We start from the raw sequence: 10367 nt of genomic DNA, 5'->3' as shown, positions 1-10367 counted from the left end.
CTACACAGCTGCGCCCAGCAGCTCGTCGATCCGCGAAGGGACCTCGGCGAGCGAGCGAATCACGTCGCTCGCAGGCACGCCCCGCTCCGCCGCCGGGTCGGCCGCCTTTCCGTCCGGGTCAAAGAGGAGCGCGTGCATGCCGACCGCCCTGGCCGCAAGGTAGTCCTTCTCGAGGTCGTCCCCGACGTGCAGCACCTGAGGTCAGGTGATAGGTGAGGTCAACGTCTCCACACACACGAGGTGGTGGGGCAAGGGCCAGGCTAGTCCCTCGCGACTCCACGCCTAGAAAGTCAGGAGCTTTACGGCGTTCAAAGAACAAGGCTCGGTGCGCGTGGGTGAGCGGTGTGAGGGTGTGTACTGTGTGGGCCTGCCCCGGGGCGACGTCCGGCTGCGTGCGGCCGTGGAGCAGCCGGTTCACATGCGAGGCCTTTCGCGCCGCCGCGTCGAAGACGTCACGGCTCGGCTTCAGCGCGCCGGCCTCATACGACGTGGCTGCAAAGTCGAGATCGCGGTGCAGGCCGAGGAGAGGCAGGTTTTGGTCTACGTACCGCGGGTAGACGTTCGAGCACACGCCGACGACGAGGCCTATCTCCACGGCAGCGGCTGTGAAGCGACACCACTGGCCGCACCACTGTGCTCGGTGCTGACGACCAGGCCTCTTTCCTTGGCGTGCCGCATCGCACTCGCCCCCTCAGGGCACGGGGCCCACACGTCTGGCGACGCGAACGACGAGTAGATGCGCTGAAAGACCAGGGGGAAAGTCTCATCGTCCAGCGCTTCGGTGCAGCCCGCCTGGTCCAGCGTCGACCGAATCATCGCACGCCACCACTCGCGCTCGTTGGCGAGCGACGCCGCGCCAAAGTTGGGAAGCTCGGCGTTGTCTTGCCATAGGCGGACTTGAACGCGGCCTTCATGGTGTCGTCGTCCGGACACGGCAGCTTGTAGTGCCGAACAGCCTCGCCGTACACTCGACCGAGCGGGACGGACATACAGACGAGTGTCGAGGTGATCTCAAAGGTGAGGCAGCGCAGCGCGCCACCATCGCGGGCGGCCGCTGCGGCCGCGTGCTTCATATACATACAATTGTGACGCCGCGCAGTGTGGCGGCTTGCTGCTCGCTGCGATCGCGAACACACACACACACACACACACACACACACACACACACACACACAAAAACTCGTCTCGCTGCACACCAAGGGCTTATGCTCTGGCGAGATGTGAGGCGCATGCCCAGGAGGGGAGGGCGCATGCGTAACGACGCTGCTAGAGATGCCTTTCGGGGCCCAGAGATAAAACTTCTGTGATGCCATGCGTGACCTAGTAGCGAAGACTCACTCCTAAAAAAAGAATTCTAAACACCCCGCTCACAGCACACTGAAAAAAGAAAATGCCCACCCAAGGGAGGGATGGGAGGACGGCACGCCGCCACCACACAGGGATTTTAAACTCACTCCTCGCACTCTAAAAAACTGTTCAAGTCTTAAAGGCAAAACACAACGCTCTGCGGTTGGTGCACCCCCCACACTGACACATTCCCCTCATCCCCTACCCTTGGCTGAGCACATCTACCTGCGAGCTAGCCTCTCCGCATTTTCTCTTCCAGTCATCCGCCCGCGCCGCGCGCCATCTCTGGGCGTCTAGTGCAGCCACTGACAGAGCTATTCCGAAGGAGTGGTCGACGCCTCGCCTAGAGTTCGGGTGGACTTGCGCACTGCTTAGCCCTGAGGGGGGAGTGTGTGTGAGGTGGTGTAATGTCGTCCCGTTTCAGGCGGCAGGTCAGGGGATTAGCCGGGAGGATTCGGCAGCTCAGCCGGGGGCTGAGCGTCTGCAGGCAGCCTTCCGCTCGCGCCGAAATTCACAGCCCTCCCGGGCCGACGGGGTGCTCCTTGGATCGGGCCCCGCTCCCCGCTTTTCCTGTACCTGGACTGTCCGGGTCAGGAGGGTGAGAGTATTGGGTGGGCGAGGGCAGTACATCTGGCGGGTGGGGATTGAGGGACAGCAAGAGGGCTGATTGTCGAGGCTGATTGGGGGGTCAATGGGCGCGGGCGGCGCTTCGTGGTCCTGGGCGAGCAGGGGCAGTGGTTAGGAGTCTTGGGCCTGGAGATATGAGGATTGTCGAGATGTCATGCGAGAGCGGTAGGTGGGCGAAGGTAGCGCGGCTGGAGAGTGGTGTCCGAGGGACAATGATGAGTTGTCAGTTGGGGCGCGAGACGCGCGGGACAGTGTCGAAGGCGGCCAGTGAGGTAGGGTTGGCTTTGAGCAGTGCAGCGAGTGTGTAGTCAAGCGTGGGAGCGGGGCGCGCGAGCACCGGATTTTTTTGCTGTGCGAGTCGAGTTCGTGGCCGGTGCGCGGGAGATGAGTTGTCAGTTGGGGCGCGAGACGCGCGGGACAGTGTTGGAGGCGGCCAGTGAGGTAGGGTTGGCTTTGAGCAGTGCAGCGAGTGTGTGGTCAAGCGTGGGAGCAGCGCGCGAGCACCGGGTTTTTTTGCTGTGCGAGTCGAGTTTGTGGCCGGTGCGCGGGAACCTGGCTGAAAACCCGCGCATCCGGCCGGTTGTGCGACCGAGGTCGCCGATTGTACGACCGAGGTCGCAGAGCCTTGGCGACGCGACGCGCACGTCGCCAAGGAGTTGGTAAAATGTCCGAGGTTTTTTCTCACTCCTCGCACTCGTCGCACACACATTAGGATTCTTAAAATATTCGTTCGGGGGGTGGGGAGGTCCCTACCCTACCCCCACTCCGGGTGGGTGGGTGGATGGGGAGTGGCCTCGGCAGCGCCAGGGGTGCTGTCAGGGGTCGTCCAGCCACGACTACGAGACTTGACTGTGAAGAGTGGAGCCAATGTGCCACTGTCTGGACGTTGTCTGGACGCTGTCTGGACGCTGTCTGGACGCTGTCTGGACGCTGTCTGGACAGGCTCAGGACTGTCTAGACATCTGCGGGAGCTCCACAAACCAGGTTACCCCACTCTCCTCTCGCACGGCGACTCGCTCGGATATTTCGGCGGAACTATCTGGGAGCTGTGGGGCAGGCTGCGAGCGTGGCATCGAGGAGGCCTCGTTTCTCGGCTAATCTCGGCGCCTTCCACACGTCTGGCGGCGTGATCGTGTGGCAGTAGTCGGGCGAGAGCGAAGAGATGACGACGATCTCCGTCTTGATACTTGATACTCTTGAAGATGACGGAGGTCCCTACACAAACACAAAAGAATTTGACCAACTCCCTCGCACGACACTAGGCATGGGCTGGCGCGCACTGGCACTAAGAAACACAGGTACACCACCGGAGCCGCCTATCCCTATGCTACTACTCCTGCGAGGAAGGCGAGGCACTTAGGTCCGTGACCGAAACACAAACATCGACGACACGCAATCTCAGGAATGCTGCTGCCCCTGCCCCTTCGCCGTCGGGGGGTTGATGGAAAAGATCAGCGAGACCTCGAGAGAGTAGTGCCGAAGGCGCTCTTTTTGATCGAGCCGTGTGAGAGCTCCGTCGGTGGAGCTGCACTCAACGAACCACTCGCACTCAGGAATGCCCCTGCCCCTCCCTCCTCGCCTCCTCCCCTCGCCCCGCGCGATGCGGCGCGTGTTGGCCTTTGCGCGAGCGTGCCCGGCCGCTTCGCCCAATCTCCCAAGCGCTGCAGCGCGCTCGTGCCGGGCTGCCCGCCGTGCTGCGACCGCCGCCGCGCGAGCCGCCGAGGATCTGGCACAATCGGATTGCCGGTCGGAGCGCTGCTGAGCGCGGCGCCGCGGGTCGCCTCCATGCCTTCTGCGCTCCCGCGACGCCCGAACCAAACCCGTGCCATGCTCATCTCATTTTACGCTGCTGACGCGCCCTCCGCCGCCTGCGCGCCTCGCTGCAGGTGCACACGATGAAGATGCGCCCCCTCCTTCCTCTTGTGCTGGCATCATTGCCGCTCAGCGTCGTGGCTTTCGCCTCGTCGGAGGGCGGTGGCGGCACCGTCGGAGGTCGGTGCTTGGCGGCCGGCGAAACACAGGTCTCCTTCTTTGAAGCGTTCGACTTGACAGCTGCAGACCCGACTGCGCAGGCTTTCATCACAAACAAGCAGCAGGCCGAGTGGACCACCACCACGGGCCCCGGCAAGTTCTATGCCGACGCTTCGACTTGGTTCGCGCCGTTGCGGGAGTCGGCGGACACTTCGACTGAAGTCGTCGGGCGGGCCTATGGGTACTGCTCCACCGTCGCGCTGCAGTCCAACACGGCGGAGAACCGCACGAAGCTTTGCTGGTCCAACTTCGAGTGGCATGCTGGGCGCTTCAAGGACTCGACGCTGGTGATGTCCGGCCCGTACAAGTACGATCGAGAGGAGCCCGGCAAAATGTACGGTGCGTTTGGCAGCCAGGCGGGCAGCGGGAACTTCACCATCACCGGCGGCACCGGCTGCTTTGCTGGAGCCATTGGCATGGTGGGCCAGCGGATGACCAACGACCCCAATGTGTTTGAGGAGGTCATCTGGCTGGCGCCTGCGTCTCAGCCGCCTGCCCGCGCTCGGGCGATGAATTCGATGCCAAACCCCACCAAAGATTGCCTGTGGGACGAGGGCATGAACACCAGCTTCTTCGAGACCTACGACCTGATTGCCCAGCAGTGTGGCGCCACTGCGCACAACCCGGATGCCAACGCACAAGCCTACGTCACCAACACGAAAGGAGAGTGCACTACAGCATCGACGGGGCCCGGCAAGTGGTACGGCGACGCCACGACCTGGTACGCGCCGCTGCGCGAAGCAAACGACGTCACGGCCGACATTGTTGGCTGGGCCAATGGCTACTGCGTGACAGTCGCTCTAGAAAAGAGCGAAACGAATTCGCCGCCCCTCGACACCCTCCGCACGCAGCTCTGCATCTCCTCTTTCGTCTGGCATGCCGGGCGTTTCGCGGGCTCGTCGATTGCCATGCAAGGGCCCTACTGGTACGAGCGCGAGGACCCCGACGCAACGTACGGCACGTTTGGCAGCCAGGTGGGCGACGGGAGCTACACGATCATCGGCGGCACCGGATGCGTTGCCGGCGCCGTGGGCACGCAGTTTGAGCAGAAGACCCTGGACCGTAACACGTGGCGAGAGGTGGTCCAGCTGGAAGAGAAGAAGAAGACGTGCGATGACATCTTCGTTTCCGACGGTGGGAAGAAGACGGTCTCGTTCTTCGAAGCCTACGACCTCCTCATTTCGCCAGGCGTCCCCAACCCCGACGCCGTCGCGCAGGCCTACGTGACCGACTCTAAAGGGGGCTACATCTCAGAGACGAATGGTCCCGGCAAGTGGTACGGCGACGCCACGACCTGGTACGCGCCGCTGCGCGAAGTGAACGACGTCACGGCCGACATCGTCGGCTGGGCCTTTGGCTACTGCGTGACAGTCGCTCTGCTCGAGGGCACAGATTGCGAGGAGCAGAGCTGCCTTCGCACGCAGCTCTGCATCTCCAACTTCAAGTGGGACGCTGGTCCCTTGGCGGGCTCGTCGATTGCCATGCAAGGGCCCTACTGGTATGAGCGCGAGGACCCCAACGTGTCGTACGGCACGTTTGGCAGCCAGGTGGGCGACGGGAGCTACACGATCACCGGCGGCACCGGCTGCTTTGCTGGAGCTGTGGGCGTGCAGTTCGAGAAGAAGACCGAAAATCCCAATGTGTGGGAGGAGGTGATCGAGCTGCACGAGCCGGCCGCCGGCCTTCCGTAGGCCTCACTACAAGATCCACAACAACAGCCCGCGCGCCCAGACAGGTTAGTTGTCGGGCGTGCGGAGGGCACTTACCGCGGGAACGCGACCCGTGGTCGAGAAGGGGGGCACATACCATGCACTTGCTACTACAGCTACGGATGGAAGCTCGAGATCAAGACTTTTCGAGGCCTTTCTCGAGACGGACATCGACCACAACACACTATCCACTGCGTATCCACTGCGCACACAACTTTGGCATCTCTTAGGCTCAGTCGCAATTGGCATCGAGCGGGGGGGGGGGGGGGGGCATTGAGGCTTTATTGAGGCACACACGCCGTCAGGACTCCGGGGAGGCGGGTGGCAAGCGGATAGCCCCATGTGTCCTTTTAAAAAGATTTTTGTCCTAACTAAAAGGACAGGTTCATGAAGGGCGCCACGCGCCCCCGCTCGCCGGCCCAGTCGTACCTCCCGCACTCCACTTGCCCTTCGCGACTTCCCCGTGCCCGGTGGTGCCGGGGGACGACAGTCGTGGCCTTGTTTTGGACGTTTACGTGCCGCCGAAACTTGATCACCGATCACCGTCTGAATAAGTAACTCCTAGAAAACTCTCCAAAGGCCGGTGATCGGTGATCAGTGACCAGCCGGTGATCATGCAGCTAGTGGGTGGTGCCCCGGCCGACGTGAGCGTCATCAACCCGCCCGCAACTACCACCTGACGTACGCCGCACTCGGCCGCGGCGAGCTCTCGAATGAAGACGTGCTGAGCCAGCTCACCGCCAAGCGAGCGCATCAAATGCCGCTCGCTACAACAATGGCACCCTCCTGCAGTACATGCCACGCATCTTCACCACCAACAGCCAGCTGACAGAGGAGGACCACATCCTTCCCCGAAGGCGCAACGCCAAGCAGCAGCAGTTGATCGCCGCTACCGCAAGATTGGTCCGCTGACAGAGCCGCTGCAGCGACTGGGACGCACGCTCAAAACCGGGCGGGCTCATAGTGAAGAAGATGGTGAAGGGAGTGCTTGGGCGCGTGTCCAAAGGTGCCAAGCGGCCTGCAGCGCCCTCCTCCCAGGCTGCAGCCCCCCCCCCCTACGCAAGCGGCAGGTGATTGTAGACAGTGATGAGGACTAGCGGGCGTAAAGGACAAGCGGTTGCGGGTACGTCTCCGGGTCGGTTTTGAATGTGTTGCTTGGGCTGGGTCGTGACCCCGCCGCCTGGAGGCTGTCAGGTGGACATGGTAGCATACCTCAATGCCCAGGAGAGGCTTGCAGAGAGCTCAATGGGAGCGAAAACGCGAGATCAAGGTGTCCTTTTGTAAAGGACAAGTCCTTTAAAAGTCATCGGCCTATCCGCAAGGGCGGCGGGAGGGGCGGGGAGGCGGGCAGACAGCGTCCGCATGTCCTTCTGCATGCATGGCGATAAAAGGAGCCGTCAAGACCTGAGTCATCGTACACCCAGTGGTCCCAACGCGCGATTACCGATTAGCCGATTGCTTGTTCTCGGTACCCAACCATTTGTGTCGGCAAACCCATGAATCTCAAGCATAGTATGATAACAGCATACCGTACAGCTGACAGTAGCAATTGCTCCACGCTCCAGAGCATGCATCTTAAGATTCTTAATAATTCTTATCAGATTTATGATGCGTCGTCGATATCGAAGTCGAAGTTATACATGGAAGAAGAAGATAGCGCGAAGCTCAGGGAAAGCATCGCCAGACGCCTCGGCGCTCTCCCGCCAACAGTGCCAACACACCAGCCCCCAGCCGTTACGCCCTATCCTACCAGAAACTATCCAGAAACTGCGTCAGGTGCGGCCGCAGGACCATGTCGTAGGGCGTGCCCCGGACCAGGATCTGGGTGCCGCGCGGGGTCGCGCCCGGGTTCCATGCGAGTCGTGGACACCAGGGTCTCGAGCGGGCGGACGTCGCTTCCAGGTGGGGGGGGGCGCAACAGCAAGCACGGGGGTCGGGACCCCCCCCCCCCCCAGGTAGATGATCATCTACCTAGGGGGGGGGGGTGGGCTTGACCCCCCCAAGGAGATGATCAGGTCCGGACCACTTGGCACTTGGTGATATGGACTCTAAATCATCAATTTCGCATCGATTTTCATGATTGATATGCATTGCTGATATGTCGCCTCCTCCTTCCCCCAACCCCCTCTCCGCGATAGCTCTCGGAGCGAGATCGGAGGTGTCAGGCCGCCGTGAGCGACTCCCGAAATCGCCATTTCGCCGTGAGCGCCATGCCCACTGAAAAAAAGCAGGACGACGACCGCCAGGCAGCGGCGCTCGCGACCGTGGCGAGATTCTGGTGTCTCCACCAGCTAGCGCCCTTCCTCGACCAGACCTTTGGCGTCGCCGGCGCCATGGACCACCGCATGATCGACAGAAGCTGCCAGAACGGGCCCGGCCAGTGCCTTCGCGAGTACTTCGACTACGACTGGTTCGTGCGCCTGCCGCTGATGGTCGTGTGCATGGCGTACCCGGAGCGCCGCCTCCTGCTCGCCGCGCATGCTCTGAACGTCTTCGGGCTGCTCGACCGCATGCCCGCCGTGTGGGATTACATGTGCTGGTGCGGCATCATGGAGCTGACCTTCGTCGTGGCGGCGGCGCTCTCGGCCGCGGACTGGCGCGGACTGGCACACACACCGGCTCACCACCGGAGCCGCCTAAGCGACTCCGTTAAGAACGGCAATGCACTCCGCACCATGCACAATGCCGCTCTCCCCGCACGCGAGAGAGGAAGAAGCTCGGAGAGAAGAGGAGAGGAGAGACGGGAGAGGGTTGATGGGTTGTGTGCAGAGCTGGGTTGTTGTTTGTGTGTAGGTGTGTACGCGTGTGGAGCGAGGGGGGGCGCAAACGGCGGTGCGGGCGAAAAAGAATAGGACATCGACAACCAAGTTCAAAGAGCGCACGCACTCGCGCGCACACACACACACACACACACACACATTGTGCCGGGGGGGTGAACTGGGTCCGTGGTTGTGTTTTTGTGTGAACGGCGCGCTGAGAGTTTGAACGCCGAGGTGTGAATCTCGAGGTCCGCATCTTTGAGAACTTCGCGCTCGGGGCAGGGCGGCTCGCACAGCCCCTGAGCGCCGTCATGCTCTCGCGCGCACCGCCCAGACCGGAGGCGCTCTGCCCCAGCGCTCAAAACGCGTCGTGGCTCTGCGACGGCTGCAACACCTTCCACGCGGCTTGCGAGTCGCGACCGAGGAGGGTGCTCGGCTTGCTGATCTGCCCAAGCTGCAGGAGCAAGAGCGAGACGGAAGGCGGCGAGGGCAGCAGTGGCCTGCTGGCGGAGGGGGCTGCCAAGCGCGCGCGCACGGCAGTGCAGCGGCTCGGCCACAACGACAGCTGGGGGGAGGGGCAAGCCTCGCGCTGGGCGTCGTGCGAGGGGGGGCAGGCGGGCACGCCGTGGTACTCGCAGGCAGCGAGGAACAAAAAGCGAAAGCGGCAGCTGCAGGCCAACGAGAGCGGCGAGATGCTCCGGCGGCACTCTGGCAGCGACACCGGGGGCCACTCTGGGAGCGACACTGAGCTGCAGATCGACGAGAGTGACGAGGAGGGCGCCGCGGCGATGATGCTGTTCATGCCTGGGCGGCAGGCGGGAAGCCCCGAGGGCGGCAAGAGAGCGCGGTCAAGGACGGGGTCCGAGGCCGGAACGCCGGGGCCACTGCCAGCGGTGGTGGCGACAGAGTTGCTTGCCTTTGCGTTCTCGAGCCGCAGCGGAAGCTACGTGTCGAACGCGGCGCACATCAATGGCGCCGTGAAGCCGCTCGTCGCTGGCCGCTTCGAGGCGCAGAACCAAGCGAGGGAAGAGAACGTCCCGATCTTTGAGGCGAAGCAGCACGATGAGATGAGCTCGCTGCCGCCGCAGCCGCCACTGCCGTCCGTCGCAACAGGAGATGGCACTGTCGCTGCGCAAGTGTGGATCGGACGATACGAGTCGAGGGCGCTCGCCAGCATGGACGACGTGGAGCAGCTCCTCGCCGCGGCGCAGTCGGGCACGGCTGCCGCTCGGGTCGGGAGCCAGGAGAAGGAGCAGCCCGCTATGTGGACGGTCGAGGAGGACTTGCTCATCGTCGACCTGGTCGAGACGATCGGCAAGCGCTGGAACCGCATCGCCGCGGCGCTGCCCGGGCGGACCGAGAATGGTGTCCGCAATCGGTGCGCGCACTCAGCCCCGGGCAAAATGCCGCGCAGAGCGTGCCTCGCAACTCGCCGCACTAACCTCGCCCGCGCCGCTCTGTGTATCAGGTGGAAGCGCATGGAAAAGGCTCAGCAGGTGCGGAAAGACAAGGGGGATGGGCACGGCTACCGGTGCGGCCGGTGCGGGCAGCCCAAGGCAGGGCACATCTGCCCCGCGCTGACGTCGGGCGAGCGGCTCGAGGGCGAGAACCTGGTCAAGAGGGCCACCGCCCTCTCCGCGATGGCCTCGAGGAAGATTAGCGTGCAGCAGGCCGCGCAAGCGCTGGACAACGTCATTTATCGGCCGTGCAAGTGGCTCGAGCGCTTCTGCTAAAAGACAAAAGGGCGTCGGGGCTGAGGGGCTCTGCAACCGGTACGACCGGGCTCGGCCGCAGGAGCAGCGATCGCCACACTTCTCAGCAGTAAGAGACGGGAGAGCTGTGAGCGCCCCTGAGGCGCTCCCTCTGCCAGAGTGCGAACTGCATGTGCGCACTT

The 10367-nt window shown here is 63.0% G+C and overlaps 2 protein-coding genes across 2 annotated transcripts; one reads left to right on the top strand and one right to left on the bottom strand.

Moving 5' to 3' along the window:
- EMIHUDRAFT_235679 (hypothetical protein) lies at positions 1 to 1073 on the bottom strand (the record flags this gene model as incomplete). The annotated part of the gene is made up of 4 exons (XM_005779852.1): positions 1 to 195; positions 359 to 585; positions 630 to 908; positions 992 to 1073. The coding sequence occupies 4 exons, from the start codon at positions 1071 to 1073 to the stop codon at positions 1 to 3; spliced, it is 783 nt and encodes a 260-aa protein (XP_005779909.1).
- Positions 1074 to 7924: 6851 nt separating this feature from the next.
- EMIHUDRAFT_114579 (hypothetical protein) lies at positions 7925 to 10206 on the top strand (the record flags this gene model as incomplete). The annotated part of the gene is made up of 3 exons (XM_005779851.1): positions 7925 to 8281; positions 8722 to 9851; positions 9942 to 10206. 3 exons carry the CDS (start codon positions 7925 to 7927, stop codon positions 10204 to 10206), a joined length of 1752 nt encoding a protein of 583 aa, XP_005779908.1.
- Between the last annotated feature and the right edge of the window lie 161 nt (positions 10207 to 10367).

Source organism: Emiliania huxleyi, assembly GCF_000372725.1.
Source record: "Emiliania huxleyi CCMP1516 unplaced genomic scaffold EMIHUscaffold_224, whole genome shotgun sequence".
NCBI lineage: Eukaryota > Haptophyta > Isochrysidales > Noelaerhabdaceae > Emiliania > Emiliania huxleyi.
The sequence above is the reverse complement of the archived record's forward strand: the minus strand, read 5'-3'. Positions and strand labels throughout refer to the sequence as shown.